This window comes from Cervus elaphus, chromosome 26 (genome assembly GCF_910594005.1).
Source record: "Cervus elaphus chromosome 26, mCerEla1.1, whole genome shotgun sequence".
Lineage (NCBI taxonomy): Eukaryota > Metazoa > Chordata > Mammalia > Artiodactyla > Cervidae > Cervus > Cervus elaphus.
Window position 1 is genome coordinate 28,175,908 of NC_057840.1, and position 26,708 is coordinate 28,202,615.

The window sequence follows — 26,708 nt, forward strand, 5'->3', positions numbered from 1 at the left end:
TTTTTAATCCTGCTTATTTATTTAGTACTTAGTGCTTCTGACAGTACATCCTACTGATTAGTGGAGGCAGACTTGGGTTGGAATCTCTTCTTCAGTTCTTATTAGCTATGAAACCTCAGGCAAGTTTATTAACTCCATTTCCTCATCAATAAAATGCAGGATCACATTACGATCTCATGGTTGTTATGAAGACTAAGTAAGATAACACAAGTGAAAAGACAGTGCAGCAAACAGGAGAAAATATTTAGAAATCATATTTCTGATAAGGACCTAGGGTCCAGAATATGTAAAGAATTCTTACAGCTCAACAAGAAAAGGACAAATAGTCCAGTTGGAAAGTGGGCTAACTTTTAAATAGACATTTCTGCAAAGATATACACAAATGGCCAGTAAGCTCATGAAAACATGTTCAACATCCTTAGTCTTTACGGAAAAGCAAATTAAAACCACAATGAGATTCTACTAAAATGAGTATGATAAAAAATACAGGAAAGAAGTGTGATGAGCTTCCCTGGTGGCTCAGCCGGTAAAGAATCCGCCTGCAATGCAGGGGACCCAGGTTTGATCCCTGGGTTGGGAAGATTCTGTGGAGAAGGGAATGGCACCTCACTGCAGTATTCTTGCCTGGAAAATCCCGTGGACAGAGGAGCCTGGTGGGCAACAATCCATGGTGCCGCAAAGAGTTGGACACGACTGAGCGCATACATGCATTCATACAATTGAACATTATTTAGCCATAAAAAGCAATGTAGTATTGATATAAACATGAACCTTAGGAACATAATGCTAAATGAAGGAAGCCTGGCACAAAAGATCACATACCATGTGATCTATTTATATGAATTGTCTAGAATAGGAATATCCGTAGGAAGTAGACTAGTGGTTGCCTAGGGCTTCAGGAGGGGAGGGAATGGGGAGTGACTGATAAAGGGTACAGAGTTTTGGGAATAATGAGAATGTTCTGGAATTAGATGACTGTTGCACAACTTTGTAAATATACTAAAGCCCACTGAATTATATAGTTTAAATGGATGGATTTGTGACTTGTGAATTATATCTCAGCTGACCAAAAAGTAAGATAATACAGGGGAGTGATACCATTCCCTTACATTGTAAGAACTCTGCACATATTAACTACTTCTGCCATTGCTATCATCATTATTATAAAAGAGCAATTGCTTGTAATGTGCTTATATTATTTCTAGTTCTTTTCTTCAAACTACACAAATACTAGTAATTTGGTGCTTGCACAATGTCTTTTAAGGTTTGCATTTGTGAACAGGTTCTGTGAAGAAAAGCCTTTGGATTACCGTTGGCGTGTCTTTTTCCATTTGCTTCTACTGCATCTTTTTAGATAAAATAGAGTACTTCTTGGCAAGTCATATGACATTTATATTGATAGATTTTTTTTTTTTCTTTTTACTCTCTTTCATTTGATTTTTCTGATTGGACTTGTAATGAAGTCCACTCTTGTAATGAATAGAAAGCAGAAAAATCAAGAATAAGATAATCTAGAATTCCTCAATCTTGATGAAATCTCCTTTCAATATTTTTCCTCCCACTCTTAGACTAGGAATTTTTCTCCTTCTGGCAGTAGCTACATAGTATGGGACTTGTAGTAGTACAACATGCTAACATAATCATACTTGGATTTATTTTTACATTTTTAAAAATAAAATATCTGTAAAAATTGAGTCTTTTCTTTCTGTAGTCAGTTATCTGGAATAACACTTACAAGGTTACAAGTGTTAGTCACTCAGTCATGTCTGACTTTGCGACTCCATGGACTGTAGCCCACCAGGTTCCTCTATCTGTGGGATTCTCCAGGCAAGACTACTGGAGTGGGTAGCCATTCTCTTCTCCAGGAGATCTTGCATATGTCTACCTTATCCTCAACACTGATCCTTTTAGGACTAGTAATAGGTGAAACTTGAGAGCATTTCATGGTTTTCAGGATTAAATGGTATTTATGCAAGTATACAAACTGTAATACATTCTAGTTTATAACATGTTAGAATATTTGCTTATGGCTAGGGAAATGCACAGTATCTGCCTGTTATAGGATATGAAATTGATCTGAGCTGTAACTTTCATTTCTAGATTTACTCCTTCAAGCTTGTGGGATGTTCTAATTGCATTACTATCCATATTAACACAAGATCATTTCAGTTTCCTTGTAGCTGGGTGTCATGTTATCTTTTTTTTTTTTTTGGCCAGGCTCTTTGAATGTGTGACCTTGCCTGACTTGTCTTTGATTATTATATATCTCTACTCAGTGTGGTTTGCCTGGCTATTAATTTGCTATTTCACTTTGACCTCTGATAGAGCTGCTACACTGACTCTTTCTTTCCTAGTGGGGACCCACCTGGTTGCCCTGCCAGTTGGGTGCTTTGGTCTTGCTTGCTGGTTGAAGTGTATCCCCTGGTGGCTTTAAAAACTGGTATCCTTGTTTCCTGTCTCCTGCCTGGCTCATGCCTGGGGGTCCCTTTTTTTTGCTCTAATGCACAAGCTGCCGGTCACCACCTTTTGCATGGCAGTTTTGTGGCATGATTCCCAACCTCCCAACAAAGGGTAGCAGCCTTTTTATAAGTCGTATGTTTAACATGTGTATTAACACTAAAATCTTATTTATGTATGAATACATTTTATATGGTTATTGTTTTGATTTGAGAATTTCTGTAATAATATCCTAAATGTTATTTTTCTTCTTATTATTATTAAGCAAAAATAGTTTAATCAGTGAGCTCTGGTACTTTATACATTAAAAAATTATGTATACGACTGCCATAGGTGTCTTTGATTAAATTCTTTTATTAAAACTTCGCTTTTAGTGAAGTGAAAAACTTCGCATTCTGTGTGTATGTGTGTAATATATCATAACATGTATTATACGAATGAAATGAAGTGAAGTGAAAGTCGCTCAGTCATGTCTGACTCTTTGCAACCCCATGCACTGTATGTCTAATTGCGGTTGTATTCTACTGATGTGTATTCATATAGATCTATTAAGTCAAAATATGTGTGCTGTTCGTGAAAGTTTGGCACCATCATGCCTTTGTATTATATACCCATGTGATCTTGGAGTTTAGTCCTGCAGCGGGGCTGATGGCCAGTGTGTATGATTACAGGGGAAAGCATTGCACAGTTTCTTCTCTGGTTAGTTGCTGCCGACATTGTTGTCTCACTGTGTGTGGCTTGGCCTCGGAACCCACAGTGTCTGCTCCCAGACCCGCTCCTTCTCTGGTTGCAAGTCAGGGTAGTACTTACTGGCAGTGAGTAACGGGGACGGTTGCTTTATGCTGTGCTCCGGCGTGCCCTTATTAGTATTTCTTGGTTCTCCCATCAGCAGGTCTCTGATTTCTTCATCACAAAATCATCTTGTGCAGAGTCATGAGCCTCCTGCCTTTACAAATCAGCCAAGCTTTGGAAAGGGAAATGATTGTTCATCAAAACTCTAAGCACCAGGATAAAATGTTCTTGTTTAGATGAATCAGGGGTCAATTTAGTTTTCTAATGAGCTTTAGAATTACTTTTCTTGTCTGCCTTTAGGGGCTATTTTAATTCTTGCGCTTCTTCTTTTTAATGTTTCTAGAAGTCACATTTTCATTCTTTGCCAATAATAAAATGATCTTTAAGCACGTGGATAAGAGGAAATGAGAAAGAGAATCTGGGTCATCTCAGTGATCATGGTTTTAATATTTTGCAGATGGATAGATAGAAAGGCCATAGATATAACAAATTCATGTTATTTTATTGGAGTGGACAGTTATTAAGTCTAGATTAAATTATAGTCAAAATATAGTTTGTTTGAACTTAATGAACACATTAAATACATCCACTCAATAAGTTTTAAAATTGACAACCTGTATTGGGAGCTGGGTATACTATGGTGATCAAAGTAGACTTTTGTTGCCCTAATGGGCTTACACAAATCAAAATGTAATCAAATTCAGATAGATATAGGGTGCAAAAGAAAACTGGATACTTTGAAAGATTGGGGAAGTTAGAAGTCTGCTCTGAAGAAAAGATGTTTAATATTAGACCTGAAATACCCATATGGGTTCAGCAGGTTGAAAATGGGCTCTCAGTAGACATAGCAGCATGATCAAATAACCTGGGGTAAGAAAGGGCTGGGTACATCTGAGAAACACAGAGGCCACTGATTGGAGCTGCAGAGAGGAGGAGAAGGCATGCAAGATAAGACTCTGTATAGGTAAGGGTCAGAAGGTCCAGAGCTTTGTAAACCATGTTAACTTGATTGTTCCAAAGTTCATTCTTAAGCTGGCTACATTTATAAAGTGTATTGGAAAGGAACAAGAATAGAAATTAAGAGATGGTGCCAGATTGTTGGTTTTAGATTAGTGGATTCCAAGCAGGAGATGAGAGTAGCCTGAACTGGAGATGGCTGGGAGATGAAGAATTGTGGCTAGAGTTAGTATATTTAGGAATTGGGACCAACAAAATTTGGTGATAGATTGTGGTATAAGATAGATTGTGGAATGCCAGGGATTGGTTTCAGGGTCCTGGCATAAAAAAGCAAATGGATGAAGGTGTCAGGCTCTGAGTTAAGAAAGACTGGACAGAATTGATTTCAGAGAAGACCAGCAGTTCAGTTTCAGATGTGTTCAATTTGAAATGAGTCTGTGCAGGTGTCAGATCAATGGCTGGATACCTGCTGTGTTATTTATCTCTTGCTGCATAACAAATTACTCTGAAACTTAGCATCAAATCTATATTAGTTACCCATTGCTGTCTAACAAATCATCCCAGCCTTTAGCAGTTTGAAACAACAAATATTTATTATCTCATACCGTTTCTTTGGTCAGGAATTTGGGAGTGGCTTTGCTTGGTGGTTGCGGCCCAGCATCTCTCATGAGGTTGCAGGCAGTGTGTTGGCCAGGGTTGCAGGCCTGACTGAGGCTGGAAGATCTGATCCTGGAATGATTTATGCTCATGGCTTTTGGCTCACCATCAGTCCAAACTGGGCCATATGGTTATCCTTAGTTTCAGGGGGAGATGAGTGTTATAAATGACTAACTTGCTTCAAGGGAAAAAAAAAAAGTGAAATTAGACATGAAAGCAAGGACGGGAAAAGGATGACTGAGTAGGAAGCCTGCGGTATCTCCCACCCTGGGTTTGAACCAGTGTTTCCCTCTGAAGTAAGATGACTAGAGGTGTGGTCATAGTGAAAAACAAGTCTGATTCTAGAATTCAGAATACCTGCCTTTATATTCAAGGGACTATGTTAAAAATATGGCTTTCAAAAGATGAAATTGAAACCAAGAAAAATTTCATTTGTCTCGTTGGGGAATATATGCATTGAGACATACTAAATATCTCTTCTTTGAAAATCAGGTTTTTGATTTGAAAATAGAAATGAAAATGGTTATTGATGTGCTCCCCACCCCGATTTTTCTGTGTGATGCAATACTCAGCATAAAATTTACCATCATGATCACTTCTAAGTGAACAGTTCAGTGGTATTAAGTACATTTACGTTGTGTAACTATGACCACCATCCACCTCTATAACTCTTTTTATCTTGGAAAATGGAAACTCTGTACCTATTAAACAATGACTCCCAATTCCTGACTCTCCCCTAGTCTCTGGAAACCACCATTCTACTTTCTGTTTTTATAAATCTGACTACTGTAGGCACCTCATATAAATGGAATCACACAGTATTTTTCTTCTTGAGACTTTGTTTTAAAAATGTCCTCAAGGTTTATCCATGCCATACAGTGCAGAATTTCTCCTTTTTGAAGGGCGAGTAATATTTCATTGTCTGTATATATCATGTTTTGTTTATCCATTTCATCCATGGGTGGAAACTTGGGTTGCTTCCATTTTTTTAACTATTGTGAATAATACTGCTATGAATATGGGTGTGCAGATGTTTCTTCAAGGTTCTGTTTTCAATTCTTTTGGGCATATTATTGTGTGTGCTTTAAACTCAGGTTCAGTCAGGTTTGCTAGTTTACTGTTGTCCTGAGGGAAGTGCTAATGCTTTGAAGAAAGATTATCTGTCCAAATCTTTTTTGTTTGATTCACTCTCTTGCTAATTCCAAAAGAACTTTGTCATCATGAATTCTGTTTTCCAATAGAATGTCTAGGATGATGGAAGAGAGGTAGCAATTGCAGTGTTCTCAGAAGACTCTGTCATTGGGCTTCTGCAAGGTCAAAGGACCCTAGTTGTTAGGGTGTCATTAGGAAGGAAATACGGGAGAAAGCAGAAAACATTATCCTTTCTTTGCAAAGCTGTTTTGACTGTGCGCAGGGACTATTGGTCTCCTACTTTAGAAATGATTTTAGAGTGAGAGAGATCTAGTAAGGAAGCACAAGTCTTGGAGCAAATGCTTTTGGTGTTTTTATAAAACTGACTAAAATGATTAAGACTTTTCAGTCCAAAATGATGGAAGAGGAGAGAAGATATAATTCTAATTACTAGCTATAAAATCATTTATTTCAGAAAAGCAAGCATGATTTTCTTCTAATCATCAACTAAATTGATTAAATTAATCTTCAAGTTAAATTGATCTAGACTTATTGATGCTTTATTAGTCAGTCAGTCGTGTCTGACTCTTTGCAACCCCATGGACTGTAGTCTGCCAGGCTCCTCCCTGTATGGGATTTTCCAAGTAAGAATACTGGAGTGGGTTACCATTCCCTTCTCCAGGGGATCTTCCCAACCCAGGGATCGAACCCCGGCCTCCTACATTGCAGGCAGATTCTTTACTATCTGAGCCACCAGGGAAGCCCACTTTGATGCTTTAATGCGGTACATTTAAGACAAAGAGAAGGAAGAGCTATGATATACAGAAATAATTGCCAAGTTTGCAATTCCAGACTGAATTTTTATAAACAGCAAAAAAATCAGACCCACATTATAACTATTAAATAAAGACAGTGCTAATTTGAAGCAGGATCCTAATTTTCAACAGTGATTTTAGAGGATAAATGATCATAGACGATAACTTTAGTGTGCTGGGGAGTGGTTTCTTATCTTGTTCATACTCTAGATATTATCTTTTAGCTCCTTTGTCTAACCCTACCTGAACAAGCTTTTCAATAAAAATTGTTAATAACTCCTGTGAACTTAACTAGTTATGTAAACTGAAAATGAGGAAATATGCATTTTTCAACATAAGGCTATATTTAATTTGTTTTGTTTATTAACTTTCAATTTATATACCTTTAAGCAAAGAGTGCTGTGTTTCACGGGCTGATTTCCTAACTCTGAGGTTCATGGGAAAAATCTTTACCCCTGAGTTTTTAAGGGGAAACATAGTGTTCCTTTCTGGCATTTTCTTCCTGCTTATTATAAATATTTATCTTGGGTAAAGGATTGTATTTTAATGGACTTGCCATTTTGAAAATTTAATAAAATGATTTCCTTTTTTAAAAATTATCTTACATCTTGATTTTAACTTGTTGTGGCTCAATGTTAAAACATTCTAAAATAGAGAAAAAAAGTTCAAAAAGCTACTTCTGATATACTGGATTTTTTTTTTTTAATTTAAAAATTGCATTTGCACTACATGGTATTTCATCAGAGTACATGAACAAAGGACAAATACTTCTTTTTCTCCCAGGTATATGTTCTTTTTCTCAAAGTGAGTATAATATTAGGCTTTTTATAAAGTCTAGGTAGCTTGTGTGAACTGTGGATCTCTCTTCTCTTTAGTTCTAAGTTGTGTCTGACTCTTTTGACCCCATGGACTGTAGCCTGACAGGCTCCTCTGTCCATGGGATTCTCCAGGCAAGAATGCTGGAGTGGGTTGCTGTTTCCTGCTCCAGGGGATCTTCCCGACCCAGGAATTGAACCTAGGTCTCCTGCATTGCAGGCAGATCCTTTACCAACTGAGCTATGAGGGAAGCCCTGAACTATGGTTAACATTCTGTTTTGCTTAATCTTACATTTTATCTTCTCATCTTCCTAACTGATCAGTACACTGATCATTTTGCTTAGATATACTTGAATTTATTGCAAATGGTGTATTTTAAATGATGGAACTTCCTCTTCAACAGTGTTTCCACAGTGAATAGACTAGAAGGTGGGGAGAGAGGGACCAACTTAGCACCTTTATTTTACATCTGTCTGATAATCTCTTCAGACTGGAGTGGAAAACTCACTGGACAGGCAGATACAAGTAAAAGCAATTTAACCTGGAGAATTTCATTTTTAGAAATATGTGCCCTTAACTACATCTAATTTAGAAAGTGTGGTTTCTGATACATTTCTCTCATTCATCCTCTGGGGTTTGGCTCCCTGAGGGAACCCTTCTCGGGTACTGAGTGTTGGCATCTACCATCTCTCCCTCCCCACTAGATCCTTCCTGTCTGCGTGTAATTACAAACACACGGAAGTCTCTTTATTCTCACCATCCCCGTTCAAAGCAGACCGACAGGCAGGCAGGCCTCCTCCCAGCCTGGTTTATTTTTATAGCTGCTAAATTCTCTAACCTTTCTACTTGTGCACATTGAAATGGAGAAAAACATACCTTTTGCAGGGTCAGTGTTTTAAAGAAAATTATGTGTATTATGTGTAGAATATTATGTATTTCAGAAATTAAAAATATAGTAGACTATAAGAGTCTCTCAGGCTCTTCTGAGAAATAAACAGTGCTAATGTTTTGGCTCTTGCCTTTTGGGTCATATTATATAAATGACTCATTGTGTGTACTCTTCGGCCTGCGCTTTTATTCCTTAATATAGTGTGAAAAATCTTCCCATGGTCTTAATATATTCTTCTTTAGTATCACTTTTGATGTTTGCATTTATGTATGAAAATATACTTCTAAATAATGCCCAAGGGTGAACATTTAGAATAACTTTAATGTTTTTTGCAATTATGAAGAATGTTTTGAAAAACATCCTTTTAAAGATATCTAAATATTTGTGTGTCTAATGATTTCGTAAGATGAATTCTCAGAATTTCTGGGTCAATGGTTATGTAATTTAAAAATATTTTAATATAGATATTGTCATATTGCACCAGGAAACTTGTAATAATTTGCGGGTCTGCCAGCCCAGCTTCCCTGTTCCCTCATAGCATCGTATGCCGGCTGGTCTTAGGGGTTAAGTTCACTTATCTTTTTTTCAGGCCTCATTTTCCCCAGCAGTTCCGATAACTTTCTTTCAAACTGTGGGATATGTCTTCTGAAAACTTGAGCTTCTGAGATGGTCTCCTCTATGTGAAGACTCTCTCCCGTTTGCCCTAATCCTGCTTGGTATCTTCACCCAAATATCCTGCTAACCTCTAACTCATTAGGTGAAGAGAATTTCCTTTCCTAATCCATTTCTCTTCCGGTGCTTTTTTTTCTCTATTAATATAGAGACACTACTGACCTTCTGGGCTTCCCAGGTGGCGCTACTGGTAAAGAACCCTCATGCCAATGCAGGAGACATGAGACGTGGGTTTGATCCCTGGGTCAGGAAGATCCCTTGGAGGAGGGCATGGCAACCCACTCCAATATTCTTTCCTGGAGAATCCCATGGACAGAGGAGTCTGGAGCATTGCACCTCTGGTCCATAATCATCCAGCTAGAGAAAGGGCTTGCATTTTTATTTGCCTGTCCTGTTCTTTTCATGCCTCTAAGACTTTGTTTGCTTCAGCTGGTGTCTTCCACGAATGCCCTCCCCCCCACCCCCCACCATTTATATATGCTTTTAACATGTCAATTCAAGGCCTAATTCAAATGTATCTTTTCGCTTGAATTCTTCCCTGATCTCCTCCTCCCCTCCACCAAGAAGAAACATTTTCCTCTGAATTTATAAATATATTTGTACCTAATATATGGGCATCCCTGGTGGCTCAGATGGTAAAGAATCTGCTTGCAATGTGGGAGATCTGGGTTCGATCCCTGGGTCGGGAAGATCCCCTGGAGAAGGGAATGGTAACCGACTCCAATATTCTTGCCTGGGAAATCCTGTGGACAGAGGAGCCTGTTGGGCTATGGTCACAAAGAGTTGGACATGACTGAGCAACTAACACACACACCTAATATATTAGTTATAATTGTCCATCTGTTACTTATGTACTTGCCTCACGCCCGTCTCCCAATTCTTCTTGACACACCTCCCCTTGATAGCTTCTTAAAATCAGCACTTGGATCTTTTTTGGGACCAATAGAATTTGTCTGGTGCTCAGTAAGTGTCACCATCTGTTTCTTTGTACAATGTTTTCCTCAAAATAGATGAACAATTAATTTCCATTGAAAAAGAAGAAAATATTAAAACTAAATGATGAATGTAAGAACAACTTAGAAATATTTCCTATCCTTACTGTCTATTTCTTGGACTAAAAGTCTTACAGAATGAACAAGACCAATTTGGTCATGCCCAACTGAAAATTTCTGCTTTATTTTTGCTCAATAATACTAGCTCCAAGTGCTTAAAATAGGGTGTGAAGGGTAACCATTGTCCCACCATCAGGGTTAAAATGAAGGCAACTTTTGGACCATAACTGGCGTGCACATTGGCATTCATTAAACAATCATTATTAGCAAGCAGGCTCAAACAAAGTTCATTCAGCCTGTTTCATGAGCTTGGTGCCCTCTCCTTTTGAAGGACATGAGGTTTTAGTTGCAAGAGATGCAGCAATATTCTAGACCTGTGCAATGCAGTGTGAAGCCCGTTGTGACTGGTCCAAGCTGAAACATGCTAAAGGTGTGAGATACACACTGAATTTCAAAGACAGTAAGAAAAAAGAATGTTAAGATAATAGTTTTAAAAATATTGAATATATGTTGAAATGATACTATTTTGGATATATTGGGTTAAATAACATTACTAAAATTATTTTTACCTCTTTTTTTTTTTTAATGTGGCTACTAGAAAATTTAAAATTATGTGTCTTTCTGTTGGACAGTGCTGGTTTAGAGAAACAATTTAGGTAGACTTATAGACAGCGCTGGATAACTAGGACCCTCCCAGCTCATGGCCGAGGGCAGGGCCTCCTAGACTTGTTAGATTTCAGTTGTTTGATTGATGTTCGGACACGTCTGTAAAATATTTTGGCCCATTCACATTCATTGAATAACACTAAAGTCACTAGTGGGAGATTGTTTCCAACCTTCTAATTATGCCAGTTCTCAAGCCACAGAAAAAGCACATTTCTCACATTCATTAAATTAATTAGCAAAGGCTCTGGTGTTAATGGAAACAAAGATAATTGATGCCTTTGTAGCAGCCACCTCTGGAGTTTAGCCTTTTAATTAAATTACAGCTCATCATCTCTGGAGTGTTATCTTCGGTTGGGACAACTGTGAGCAAGCCCCTAGAGTGGTTTGCCCACTGGAATGTGTGTGTCCCCTTGTGGCCAACTTTTCCAAGCTGTTTAAGCCACGTGAGGGGGCATCTTAGGTACCTACCTGCTTTCTGCTTTCCTGTCTTTCCTTCTAGGATTCTCCTCCTGAAGTTTTCAAGAGGAGGGCATACTTCTTACCCTCCATCCATCTTACTGGGCTGCATTATTGTGAGGCTCCAAACACAGGGCAGTTTAAGAATGCAAAGCAAAGAACACTTCCTTAAGAATTATTAAAATAGTCAGTGACTTATTGTACCTGGGGCCAGGTGTTGTGCCTCTTTCTGTCCTCCCATCCATCCATTCATCCATCCGTTTATCCATCCGCTCGCCTTAGAATCAGAATTCTGAATTGAGTTGTTGCCCTGGAGTACATGTGAAAGTAGTTTTAATTTTTTAAAGTTTTTTGAAATTTTATTTATTTATCTGACCGCACTGCGAGGCTTGTCTGATCTTAGTTCCCCAACCAGGAATTGAATCCAGGCCCTGGTAGTGAAAACCCTGAGTCCTAATTACTGGACCACAAGGGAATTCCCTGAAAGTGGTTTTTATTTTATTTCATTTTAATTTTTTAAAATTGTAGGTTCTTTATTATGGAATATTTAAAATCCAACTGTGTCTTTAAATCGAAAAATAAAGTCAGACTTTCCATGTCAGAAATTATGTCTGATTTAGCTGATTAGTTTGACAATGAGGAGTTAGTTTTGCCAATTAGGGAATAGAGGAGGCATTTTCTATAATTGAATGATCTAGGTTTGCACCTCATTAACAGTGTGCTAGGACTTTTGTCTGTTTCAGTATTTAAACTGACTATAAATATTAGTTGTCAACTTAAAAATGTGCCTGGGGATTCTTTAAGAGAATTTTCATGGAAACTTACTTGCATGGATTTTCTACATCTTGAGATATATTTTTAGGAAATAGTTTTTTGAGGGTTCGTAGACAGGGTAGGAGGCGAAGGGAATGAGAGGATGAGATGGTTGGATGGCATCACCGACTTAATGGACATGAGTTTGGGTAGACTCCGGGAGTTGGTGATGGACAGGGAGGCCTGGTAATGTTGCGGTTCATGGGGTCACAAAGAGTCAAACACAATTGAGCGACTGAACTGAACTGAAGACAGTTTTTAAAACACAACAGATCTTTATTTAGCTGGAATAAAGTGAAGAATCAGAGTTTGCAGAAAAAAATTTAATTAGTCTAATTTTGTCAGTCATTAAGAAAAAATTAATTTTCTGTAGACTTTTCATGACAGTGACTCATCATCTTTATGACTCATTCAGCTCCTCCTAAATAACCTCTCCTTATTCTGCTATATTTCCAGTGATTTTAATAAAACTCTCTTACTCTCAGGACAGAAGTCCAAAGTGAAGAGTTTTGTATGTACAGTTTACAGTTTCTTTCTCCTTGTTCTTCTGCATTAGCAACACATATAATATGTTTATATCTAAGATGTAAAGAGTTTTTCCAAAGGATACTTCCACAATGAAGGTTTCAGCCAATGCCCGGTGCCTGTAGGACTTACAGACACTCTTCAGTTAAGATTAGCAGCTATAAAGAATGAAAGTAGGAAAACATTTCCTCCTGTATTCCTATACATTCATTTAAAAAGCATGAGGAACTCATCAAGGAGAAAATAGGTAAGAGGTAAATACACTCTAGAATTAGAGGATGGACAGGAATTAATGGTTATACCAAATTCTGAAAATAATTCTTCGAGGAATAAATGAGTTGTTCTGCAATCTTGTGTGGATTAAGTGCAAAAGAGCTGTCTCTGAATCCTAGCCACTTTGTAGTAGCATGCTTTTGGACTTGGGCTAGTTTAGAGTCTTCAGGAAATTTAAAAATTTAGGACATTTTGCTTGGTAATTTTTGAGTTTCCAAAATGCCTTTTTATGGTCAGCATCACTAAGTCATTAGAGAAATGCAAATACAGACCATTACATACCACTTCACACTTACTATGATGGCTATAATAATAATAATTTAAAAAAAGAAAGTGTTAGTGAGGATGTGGAGAATTTGAAACCCATGTACATCGCTAGTAGTGTAGTAGCGTTAGTCGCTCAGTCATGCCCGACTCTTTGCGACCCCGTGGACTGCAGCCCACCAGGCTCCTCTGTCCGTGGATTTTCCAGGCAGGGATACTGGAGTGGGTTGCCATTTCCTTCTCCGGGGGATATTCCCAACCCAGGAAGATCATTAGGTATTATTATTATTCTTAGGTACATTCTATTAGGTACTTTATTAAGTAACCTGAAGATGACCTGGAGTATATGGGAAGATGGATGTCGGTCATATGCAAATACAACACCATGCTATATAAGGGACTCTTTGCTAGTGGGAGTATAAAATAATGCACCTGCTATGGAGAACATTTTAGTAGTTCCTCAAAAATCTAAAGATAGAATTACCATATGACCCAGCAATTCCACTCCTAGGTGTATATCCAGGGGAACTGAAAGCAGGGATTGGAACAGACGCTAGTGTACAGTTTTCATTGTAGCATTATTTATAATCGCTGAAAGATAGAAACAACCCAAGTGTCTATCAATAGATGAATGGGTAAAAAAATGTGGCATATACATACAATGACTACTATATACTATAACTAGCCACAAAAAAGAAATGAGGTTCTGAAACATACTACAACATGAATGAATCTTGAAAACATTATGCTAAGTGAAATAAGTCAGACACCAAGGGACAGATGTTGTGTGAATTCACGTCTGTGAAATATTAAGATGGGTTAAATGCATAGAATTGGAAAGTGGGTTAGAGGTTACCAGGGCCTGGGAAATAGGGGAATGGCAGAAGTGTTGCTAAATGGTTACAGAATTTCTGTTTTGGTGGATGAAAAATTTTGTAAGTAATGAGAATGGTTGCACAACATTGTAAATGAAATTGATGTTACCAAATTGAGTACTTTAATAAATTAAAGTAGCAGATTTTATGTTATATATATTCTACACAATTTTAAACATTGACATTTTAATATACCAAAACTCATTAAATTGCATGCTTGAAATGGCTGACTTGTATGGTATGTGAATTATATCTGCAGAAAGATATTTTTTAAAAAAGGCAATCTCAAAAAAAAAAAAGAAAGAAAAAGGCAATCTCTATGGAGATTCCTTAAAAAACTAGGACTAAAGCTACCCAGTGACCCAACAGTCCCACTACTGGACATATATCCTGAGAAAACCATAACTGAAAAAGACACAGATTCCCCAGTGTTCACCTCAGCACTGTTTTCAATAGCTAGGACATGAAAGCAACCTAGATGTCTGCCAACAGATGGATCAGTAGAGAAGCTGTGGTACATAGGTAAAATGGAATATTACTCAGCCATGAAAAGGGACACATTTGAGTCAGTTCTCATGAGGTGGATGAACCTAGAGCCTATTATACAGAGTGAAGTAAGTCAGAAAGACAAATATATATTAACTCATTTATGAGGAATCTAGAAAGATGGTACTGATGAATGTATCTGCAGGGCAGCATGAAAACAAAGACATAGGGAACAGACTTGTGAACCAGCGGGGTGAAGGGAGAAACCACATGATATTCTACAGCAATTATCCGAAGTTTGTGTTCATACTATATACATATAGATAGACCTATGGAAATACAGAATTTTGTTTTATGGTTGTAGTGTTGGATTATTATTATTATTTTTTACAGAAACATTATAGATTAAGATTTAAATTGAGATTCATTTCTAGGTTCTGCTAAAAGAATTTTTGATGTGCCCTTGAGCTGGTGAAGTGAGAAAAAAATTTAAGCTAGTTTCCTGGAAGATTTATCAGGCAATTTTGTTGATGTTTCTTGCTTCACTTCTCTTACCCATCACAAAAATAAAATTCCAGGCTGGGCAGCGGCCCTTGGATCTGTGTGAGCTTGTCAAAAGCATTTTAAGAAGAGCAAAATATTTAGAGGAAGAATTTGGAAAATCAGCCTTAAGGGATTTAACACATTTTTCTTCTCCTAATTCAGTCCCGTGTTTGTCCCCCTAATGGAGAAAGGTCATTAATGGGTAAGATTTACTAAGCCAAGAAAGGCCTTTCAAAAGTTAGATGTTTTTTCTAAAATTCAAATGTAAAGAAAACACTTGTTTGAAAACCTGAAAGAATAAATTTAGCATGTAAATTATACTCACTTAATACACATATAAATAATCCAGTTATCTGTAAATTTGTATTGTCTGCTTACACATTTTTATTTTGGAAACATTAAAATAACTACTTGTAATGGAGAGTTGAACAAATTTGAGATTTGAAATTTGGTATAAATTTCTATATATATGATCAAAATGGCTGATCATAATAGCGTGATTTAGGATTTTAGTTGTCATGCTACCAACTTTGCCAGCAAATTTCTGTCGCCCTGAAACACTGACTTGGGCCAAGGTTGTTAGCTTAATTTTTTGTGGTGTAGAGGGCAGTTCTATACTAGTAAGTAAGTGTTCCAAATTTGTTACATTAAAAAAACTCATAATTGAAAAACTGCAGGCTAATTCCTATTCCTTTACTGAATTAATATCTGATAGAAAACAAGAGGTTTGTGTGTTTGTGTGTGTGTGTGTGTGTGTATGTGAAAAGGGAAATGTGAAATCAAGGCTTATTGAGATGTAAATCCCTCTTTTCCCCTTTAACTGTATCAGGAAAATGAATAAAGAAGAGTGTTTATAAAGTTTGGAGTATTTTTTAAAAGTTTGAATGCAAGACATTTTATCTTTTACAAGGCACTACTTTATTTCTGATGGCTCAGGGGTGAAGAACCTGCCTGCCAATGCAGGAGACGTGGGTTTGATCCCTGGGTGGAAAGATACCCTGGAGAAGGAAATGGTAGCCCATTCCAGTACTCTTGCCTGGGAAATCCCGTGAACAGAGGAACCTGGCGGGCTGTAATCCATGGAGTCGTAAAAGAATTGGACATGACTTCACAACTAAACAACAATAACTTCATTTCATATCATTTACTTAATTAGGCACATGTTCAGACTTTTATTTGAACCAAAGATAAAGACTATTATAGAAACATTAACTTCTAATTTTTACAAACATCTCTGTATGATGGGAACCTATTTTAAATAGTTGATCTCATTCTATATGTGATACAATTGAAGGTTCTTAGTTATCATCTGGGGGCTCTCCAGGTGGCACTAGTGATAAAGAACCTGCCTGCCAATGGAGGAGACTCAGGAGACAAGGGTTTGATCCCTGGGTCGGGAAGATCCCCTGGAGGAGGGCATGGCAACCCATTTCAGTACTCTTGCCTGGAGAATCACATGGACAAAGGAGCCTGGTGAGCTATAGTCCATGGGGTTGCAAAGACTCAGACATGACTGAAATGACTTAGTACTGCAGAATCATCATTTGATAAGGTGATAGGTACTCATTTCTTTGTTTACATTATCTCTGGAGAGGAACCCATATAGTATTTATTAGCTATTTTAACATGTTTTTTTGAAAGTAAGAAGGTTAAATGCTCAGCAAAGAGGTTAAAAAATGTAGAAATGTAGAAAAATAAAACAGAAATAAAATGTGAAATAAAACTTGCTTCTCAGAATTTCCCAAATTCCCAATAATTTGGTAAAAATTATTAAATTCAATGAATTTTATGGAACTGAGAAAATGTAATATTTATGACCGTTATATATATTTTTGTTCACAGCAGAATAATTTGCCCAGTACTCTGAACACTGATATTTAAGATTAAATTCATAGTGGTGGGCTGGTATAGCACTGTGCCGGCTGATGTGTCTTCCTCTTGCCTTACATACTGTGTATAATCCCAGCTCTGTCTCTCTTCAATGTGATGGTCAAGGCTGGGACATTCAGAGTGTGTCAGCAAGTCCTCTTGGTTAATAAATGGCTCATATGTGGCATTGATCAGATGGTAGAAAGCCTGAAATTGAGGCTGATGCTGACTGTGTTGTCCTTTGTGAAAGGCTAAGTCTTAGCTCAGTTGACAACACGAAGTTTCTTAGAAGTTTTTTCATCCATTGCCCTCTTTGTGTTTCAGAGTCAGTCTCCAGTTACCTTTATGGATCTGTAGAAGGGCACTCTTTTCTGAAACTGTTGCTATATTTATTCCAGGAGTGACCTTTTAATTACAAGCTCTCTTTCCAGAGCAGAATAAGGCCCAAAGATACCAGTAACTTGGTGAAGTTGTGGTTAAACTTGTAATTATGCTATTAGAGACGAGTGAGGAGGTCTGTGTTGAAGGCAGTTCTTTGAAATTGATGCATTGAGGGCAGAGCGCACTTGAGCCTTCTCCGTTACTATTTTACTGTTCTCCTGTAGGAAGCAGCCTGGCAGAGTGGACAGTAATGGAACAAGGTGTGTGTGTGTGTTCAGATAGTACCACAGAGTTTCTGCATTGTTCCAAATATTCCTTACATGGACAGTGGTGGAACAAGGTGTGTGTGTGTGTGTGTGTGTGTGTGTTCAGATAGTACCACAAAGTTTCTGCATTGTTCCAAATATTCCTTACATAGACAGTAGTGGAATAAGGTGTGTGTGTTTGGGGGGGCGGTCAGATAGTACCACAAGCTTTCTGCATTATTCCAGATACTCCTTACACAGCTTTTAGAACAACTCAGAGATGGTTAACATGCTCCTTTATAGGATTTATGCCAACAATGACTGTTGCTCATTTTAACAGATAATTGAGGAACAATTGAAGAAGGTATGATTAGAAGTAACAGAAAGGGTAGGTAACATGGATATTTTTGTCTTGTTCACACATATGCTATAATAATAATTATAACTAGAATAACAGCAAAGAGCTCAATGTCAGTTCTTTGCCAAGTATTTCCACTTGTATCCACCAGCCCTCACAGGGCCTTGCATTATTAACTCCCATTTTACATGACTTCCTTGTACCTAACTAGATCACTTTGCCCATCTTCAAGAAGTTCAGGATGCTTTAGATTTTTTAAGGTCAATTTTTTTTTTGTTTGACCTGAAAAATGAATTTGTAATTCAAGCCAAAGTTAGTCATTAAAAAAAAAACAAAAACAAAAACAAAAAACTGCTGTGATTTCTCTGCTTGTAAAATGTGTAGATTCCTTTTTATTTTTTTAGGGAGGTTGTTTATTTTTAATTGGAGGATAATTGCTTTACAGTATTATGTTGGTTTCTGCCGTATATCAGCGTGAATCAGCCATAGGTATATGTGCGTCCCCTCCCTCTTAAACCTCCTTCCCATCTCCCATCCCCTCCCACCCCTCTGGGTTGTCACAGAGCGTAGGATTTAAGCTCCCTGTGTAAGTTTCCACTGGCTGTCTGTTTTTCATATGGTAATGTATATGTTTTAATGCCACTCTCTCGATTCTTCCCACCCTGTGTCCACAAGTGTGTTCTCTACGTCTGCATCTCCATTGCTGCCCTGCAGATATGTTCATCAGTACCATTTTTCTAGATTCCTTATATATGTGTTGATATATGATATTTGTCTTTCTCTTTCTGACTTACTTCACTCCGTCTAGTAGGCTCTGAGTTCATCCACCTCATTGGCACTAACTCAGTTGCGTTCCTTTTTATGGCTGAGTAATATTCCACTGTATATATATGTACCAGAACTTTTTTATCCATTCATCCACTTGTGGACATCTAGGTTGCTTCCTTGTCCTAGCTGTTGTAAATAGTGCTGCAATGAACACTGAAGTGCAGGTATCTTTTTCAGTTATGGTTTCCTCAGGCTATGTGCCCAGTGGTGGGTGTAGATTGCTTTCAAAGATAAGATCATGGGATGGGGAATGCGTGTAACTCTATGGCTGATTCATATCAATGTATGACAAAACCCACTGAAATGTTGTGAAGTAATTAGCCTCCAACTAATAAAAAATAAAAAAATAAATAAATTTCACACAAAAAAAACACAAAGATAAGATCATTAAAACTTTGTCATGTCGGTCTTAATACAGGAAAACGGGTTACAGAATTAGCTATAAACTTCATAGTAGTTTTTGTTCTATAGGAATTGTATGAAAAGGGGGGAATCATGAGTTTCTTAGTTTTTTTTAAAAGAGAACTTCCATTTTTTGTCTTGAACACGCTATAACATTTTTGTCATGCTGAAACTGTATTTAAACAAAATGCAACAGAAAGTCTATGTGTATATGTATATAGTGCTTTGAAAGCAAGGTCTTGATTCTTTTCTCATGAACGTGGATTTAATGGTTGGTGGCAATATGCTGAGATGTGGGGTGAGAAAGCCAGCTTCTCTGGAAAGGTGTCTGGGCCTTCCTCTGCTATGGGTATTTGTTAGCAGACTCCATACATATTGAACTCATCAGTCATCCCTTCTTCATTAACTGTGGATCATTGTGCCTCAGGAACTCTACTAATAGACAATGTAAAACTCTCCAGGATGGAGATAATCTTATTTAGCACCTAAGTAAAATTATAAACTCTAATATTTTCCCTTCTCTCTACTTTTCCCTCCCACAGATGAACACAATGATGTGCAGAAGAAAACCTTTACCAAATGGATAAATGCTCGATTTTCAAAGGTAATGGAGACTTTCAAAAACTTTGATGATTCAGATGCCTCATTCTGGTTGATAGAGTTTGGTTGGAGGTGCAGTGAATTTTCCCCAGGAAATGTGACCTAACAGAAATCTTCAGAGTATACAGATACATTTATTTTTCGTTTACTCTCTATAATAAGTTTAAACGGAAATTCTGGTGTAAAAAAGTCATGATATAAACATTCATGGTGTAAAAAGCTCTGTGTTTTTATCTAACATTCTCTAGGGGCTTCCCCGGTGGCTTAGCAGTAAAGAATCCGCCTTCTAGTGCAGGAGATGCAAGAGACACGGGTTCAATCCCTGGGTCAGGAAGATACCCTGGAGAAGAAAATGGCAACCCACTCCAGCATTCTTGCCTGGAGGATCCCATGGACGGAGGAGGCTGGTGGGCTACAGTCCATGGGGTTGCAAAAGAGTCGGACAGAACTCAGTGACTAAAAAAATAACAACAGCATTCTCTAGATACAAAGCTGCTAGCTTGCTGCTTCGGATTTTGTGACTTCTTGGTGCATTTAGGAAATAATATCTCATTGGGAAATTTTTGTGCTTACTTAGCTAAAAATATGATGATTTAATTTTTGCCTGGTTAAAATCAATTTGCTATCATTCAGGTAGTCTTTTCTACCTGTGCAGTGTTTGGGGATAGTCATACTGATGGGTCTGGCTAATAATGTTTACTGCCCTGTGGTTCTTTTCTTGTGAACTTCCTGATTTATTTCCCCCAAATCTGTTCTTTGTCAACATTTCTAACCCTTGGATCATAATCAAGTTTTGATTAATATTTTTTTAGGAGCAAGAATGCTGAAGAGAGAAATTGATATTACTCTTTTTAAACTAGTTCTAATATAATTATTCATTGGTCATTGGAGTTGGAATTTTGTCTTCTTAATCTGAGATGGGAGAAGAATTGTTAGATTTTTCGATTATAGGACCATGCAAAAAACTGAAGGTTTCTCAGAGAAATGCTGTTTTGGGGTTTTTAATTTTAAAATTTCTTATTTTTCCATTTGAGAATGTTGCAAAGGTCAGGAAAATAAACATTGGCATTTCTTTGAAGCAAAATCAGAATGTTTTAAGTTTACTTTGAGTTGCAGTGCAGTTTAAAAAGTTGTTCCACTTCCCACTATTTACAGTTGATTATTTGATTGCAGTGTATTTTTAGGTTTTCCAAGTTTTTGTTGAGGGACATTTTATCTTGCTTCTGAGAATGTAAGGAATGTGCAAACTGCCTGACTTTGATAGAGGGTCAAGGAAGAGAATTACTCCATAATTGATGGTTTTGTGTGTAGGATTACTCTGAAGCAGACATAGGTGTTTTTTGGTAAAATTTTATTTGTTTAGTTCAAGAGGTACAGTTAACGTCTGAATGCTTTGGGTTCAACATTATTCAAAACTTTTGAAGTAATCATCTTCGAGGACCAGATTCTGGGCCAGATTCTGGTTTTAGGAACGAAGAGAGTCTATACAGGAGATATTTGATCCCAAGGGTCTCATGAGTGCTCAGTTGTGTGAGATTCTCTATTTTGACTATTACTGAGGTTAATATGGTCCTTTTCTAGACAGAGCAAGTTAAGCAGACCTCGTTTTTAGCATCTTGAATCATTGTGGAAGAATCACCTTAGAGCTGATTTTGAAGATTGATTTGAAAACTTTGTAGTGTAAATAGGTTTGCATTTAGGTAACATTTGAAACTAGGTGAATTACTTTTGTTCCTGTTAGTGAGACTAGAGAAACGTAGATAGTACGGTAGGATGCAAAAAGAGGAAAAGTAGAATAGAGCCGACAGTTGAGCAAAATAACTGAAAATGTTTAACCTCATCATCATTGCCACGAATCTGACCCAGACAAGACATTCCCTTAACGGCACATGATAGATCATTGAACTGGGGCATCACGCGGCAGATTCACGTCCTTTCCAGGTCCATAGCCGTGGCTGATACATGCAAGGTTACACTCTTGAACCCATGCTGCCCAAGTACTGCTTCATTCTGAGCTTTAAAAATATCCTCACTTCTGTTATTGTCCTGGGACTTCTTCTTCACTGGATGGTTCTCAGTATTTACTGATCATGTGGGTCATATACCCCTCTGAATTCTTTCAAGAAGTAAATCAGTATTTATCATGGGTCATTGATCTTTGGGCGTCCCTGGTGGCTTAGATGGTAAAGAATCCTCCTGCAATGCTGGAGACCTGGGTTTGATCCCTGAATTGGGAAGATCCCCTAGAGGAGGCCATGGCAACCCACTCCAGTACTCTTGCCTGGAGAATCCCATGGACAGAGGAACCTGGTGGGCTACAGTCCATGGGGTCTCAAAGAGTTGGATACAACTGAGCAACTAAACATAGCACAGCATTGATGCCTTTAAAAAGATCTGAACACAAAGTCCAGTAGTTCTAGAATAGTTTATTTAGTGAACTTGATAATTAAATGTATACATTTATAATGTATATATTATTTTGTAATATTAAATGAAGGCTTTAAGTCCCATGTAAATTCTTTGCCCCAGGAAGCTTGTAATTATTAGCAAGACAATGAAATGATTAAGTAACATTATCAGTTATAGTAAAAGGTCCAGTTATGTAGACTGACATGGAAGCTAAAAGCTTGTTATCGTTTTCAAGAACAATTTTTGTTAAGACCACTATTAGGTTTTTTTTTTTTTCAAGAACAGTTTTTTTTTTTATTATAGCTACTATTAAAAGATTGTTTGGAGAAAAATATCAAAGTAGAGCTACCCCTGGAAACATTTCCTTTCTGATTACTTCTGGTAAGAAATCAAAGTCTAGAAGGAAATCTGGAGGAGCCTAGAACACAGTTATCAAAGGATTTATGATTATTTGGATATAAAGAGGAGAGCTCATAACTGTCACACTAAATTTCAAGCACACTGTTTCCTTTCTTCTGGTTGTTTTAATTCTGTAAGTCGGGCTGCTTCCACGCTCATGATCAGAAAAGGGAATAAAAGTTCTGAACTGGAAGATTTCCATAAACTCCCCACAGATTCTTGCTGAGTTGGGATCAGGTTGTAATTGGGTATGGTGTCACTAGGTAATCCAGAGGTTAGCAAGGGGAAAAAAAGTACTATTGAAGGGAGCGGATTTTATTTCATTTCTTTTTTATCCATGTCCTTTGGTATATTGTGGTGGACTCTAAAATGTAATTATTGATCAAGTCTACTTTTTCTGTGCAATGTGAGTCTCTCTACAGAGCAGTAGTGTCCTTGTGTTGAGAAATCCAAGTAGACCCTTATGGCATCTTCTGCCATTTAGGAATTTGTTTTAAATTCCTTCCCTGGACATCTCCTTCTTGAGCATCCCCCCACTTCAACTAAAGTCTCAAATGCCAAATCTTGTTGATTCTAGTACCATGTACATTCAGCATTGTCCATTTTTCTCCATCTTTCTTGACACTTGACACCCCCTTTTGCCAAGTCATTTTTATCTGAGTTAAGAATAATTAAAAGCCTTCATGATGGGCAGAAAATCTGTGGGAATCCTGTCAGCCCAGCCATATGCTGTATCTGCCTTCCATCATCTTTGAGCTACTGTACAGCTCAGTGAGTTGTAGAAAACGGATAGTAATGGAAATGATTCTTATCCATAAAAATGCAGAGTGGCTGGAATGCAATTGAGTATTTCCCCTTGGATGGACTAGGTTTTGCATCTGTTGTCAATTTATTTCAACTTTCCTTTATTGCATTTACCATGTGGTTTTAAAAACTTTTCTTTGAACCAGTTGTAATACCTTACTGATTTCCTGATTGCTTAATGAGTTAAAGCCTTTAATGTACTGTGATAATACATTTGTTTGAGAGTCATGACTTTACTATTTGGGAAATTTATCCCTGAATATGTGGGCCATTATCATAATCTACCACTAGGTCTTCCTTTTCATGGTTCACCTTATCCATCTCCTCCCTTCCATTTTCTACAGAATAGCTGGAGTGTATCTTAAAGTGTAAGCCTAAATACCTCTTTCTCTTCAGTAAAATCTTTCAATGGCTGTTTATTTGTTTTTATTTGGCTTTTAAGAGCCTAAGAAGTTGCCCCTCCCATCTACTCTAATTTCACTTTACTCTAGCTCGTTATACTCTGGCCACTGCAATGGACCTTCTCAAGGCTTTAGCACATTCTCCTTCCTCCATCTTTTTTTAGGCAACTCCTACTCCTTTTTCTTATCCGAGCGTAAATGTCATTTTCCCAAGGACACTTTTTCTGAGCTCCGAGATTTGGGCAGATATGCTCTGTATACTAAAGTGTTAACCTTTGAAGCACTTACCATAATTGTCTTTTCACTAATTGCATCTCAAAATACTTGTCTTCCCTTTTGTAGACAGTGATATGTATGTTCCATGGGTGCAGGGATTGTCTATTTTATTAACTGGCACAACCTCTAGAATTTAGTAAGCGTTCAGTGAGTGTCTGTAGGCTTAATAAATAAATGAATGGCAGTGACAGAAACATACATTTAAATGCCTAACAGTATATATGTCCAAAAACCAGGTGAATGTGGTTGTCTTGGAAATAGATGGAGTAGAATCTGGAATTGAGTGCAGAATAGCATAAATTGCTTCATTTCATGGAAACAAACATTAGGGCTTTTGCTGCATTTATCCACAAAAACAAATCCAGCCATGCAAAGTTTCAACATTTACCTGGTGTCTTGGAGATATGCTGGAAAGATTGTTAGATCATCATTTGGATTTAATACGTATGATTCTCTTATTTATGGGAGAGGCTTCTTCAAATAGGATGCACCTACTGAATTCACAGTGATGAAAAATGAACTTTAAAACTTAAAATCTGCTCAGTTCATTCCTCTATAGGGGATTTGGTAAAGAGTTTGAGAATACTGTGTAATACTTTCATAGCTAAGACATAATTTACTATACATATATATTCTTTTTGCTGCAAGTCCTTGTTAGTATGTCACAGAATACATGCCACTTTGGAGTCTGGTTATCCTGAGAAGTCACACAGTGTAGAATAATTTAGGATTGTTGGGTTTGAGAAGTTATGGAAAGCATAGGAAAAAAATGATTATCTAGAGGAGTTGAGAATTTGGAAATTAAACACTTATTCCTGGGTATGCTGCTCATTTATTTATGACCTCGGGCAAATTATTAGCCAGTTTTTTTTTTGTTTTTTTTTTTTTGCCAGGTCACTTGGTTTTTACTCCTTTAGCTATAAAACACACTGGCGCATAATTACTTGTCTCATATTGCTAAGAAATATTGAGGCATTATTGTGAAACTTTATAGGAGATTATAATTACCCAGGAACGCTAAATTAAAACTCTATCAGGGACCCTTCCAATTTGTGGTACCCCTGATCTGTGCTTTACATATATTTTAAAGCAGAAATGGAAAAAGGCATTGGCTCATTAAGCCCACTTTATTCCACGGTCTGGTGGGTGAAGTTTGAGTGTTTTGTTCACTCTGATTTTAAGAGGCTCGTTTATTAGCGGATTTTTCTCCCAAGGGAGGCAGCGAAGGCCTCACTCTTTCAGTGTTGGGAAATTTGTTCTGACTTTAAGCCTGCATTTTCTTTGGCTGACTTTCAGAGCTGCTCATCTGTCAGAGCAGAGATGTACAAATTGCAGAAGCTCTTTTATCAGTGTGGTGAGGCAGTTCTCAAAAGAAGTTTAAAGAATAAAGGTTAGGTAGAGAATAGGCCCACTTAAAAACGCTGAACTTCAGTTTGGGCAGATTTCTGCTTTTCCTTTTTCGAAGACAAAGGTGAGCCAAGTTTTCATTTCGTTACTATTCCAAACTTGAACTTCAAATGTATAGAACACCAGAAAGGAAATCTGTGAAGCATTTTTAAACCATTTCAATGTGAAGAGCTTTTCCTGTATGTTCCATTTGGAGACAGTGGGACATTGCTTTCAGTGTCCTATTGTTTGCAACTCTGTTCACACTGGATGTGGAAGGTCACAAAAATAGGAGTGGGAAAGGATGTGTAGGAGAGTGCAACAAAAGCTGCCTGTATGTGTTTCGTCCTCTTCTTAGCGTCATGAGGGAGACTGGACAGGCGTCCTTGTTTGACCATAAATAACATCTGTAGTAGAGATATGAGTTGGAGTTACACACTGAGGTTACTATTGACTTATTTTCATGAATATGTGTATGGTGGCTCAACTAATTATTTTAGGGGGCCGTAAACATTCACATGGTTCCTTAAGTTTCAACTTATGTCTATCCACCAGTACCTATAAAGCAGACAGTACAGTGCATTTCATATTCCTAAACAGCTTCCTGACATGTTTTAGTTACATTATGTAAATATTTGGTTTTTGTTGTTGTTGTTTTCATTCAGTTTGATTGGTTTGGTTCCAAACATACTTGCAAACATGACCTTCACTTAGTTACTGTGGTTAAGTTAAAATATATATATTAAACATTATTTAACATGCTGTGTTTGTACAGATTGAGGATTCAATAAATAAGTTTGATTGAGCCTATTAGTATTGATACTTTTGAATTGTGGTGCTGGAGAAGACTCTTGAGAGTCCCTTGGGCGGCAAGGAGATCAAACCAGCCAATTCTAAAGGAAACCAACCCTGAATATTCATTGGAAGGACAATTGCTGAAGCTGAAGCTCCAGTACTTTGGCCACCCAATGCGAAGAACTGACTCACAGGAAAAGATCCTAATGCTGGAAAAGACTGAAGGCAAAAGAAGAAGTGGGCAGCAGAGGATGAGATGGTTAAATAAAGCATTACTGACTCAATAGACATGAATTTGAGCAAACTTTGGGAGATAGTGGATGACTGGATGACAGAGGAGCCTGGTGTGCTGCGGTCCATGGCACTGCAAAGAGTTGGATATGAGTTAGCGACTGAACTTTAGTATTTGTAATCGT

The 26,708-nt window shown here is 37.5% G+C and overlaps 1 protein-coding gene across 6 annotated transcripts in view; it reads left to right on the forward strand.

Moving 5' to 3' along the window:
- Nucleotides 1-26,708, forward strand: part of UTRN (utrophin) — a 540,243-nt gene that overhangs the window by 85,823 nt on the left and 427,712 nt on the right. For all 6 annotated transcript variants that reach the window (XM_043888655.1, XM_043888654.1, XM_043888656.1 and 3 more), the window contains one exon: nucleotides 19,765-19,826. In XM_043888655.1, coding sequence (XP_043744590.1) covers nucleotides 19,765-19,826 — 62 coding nt within the window. The remainder of the gene's footprint in view (nucleotides 1-19,764; nucleotides 19,827-26,708) is intronic.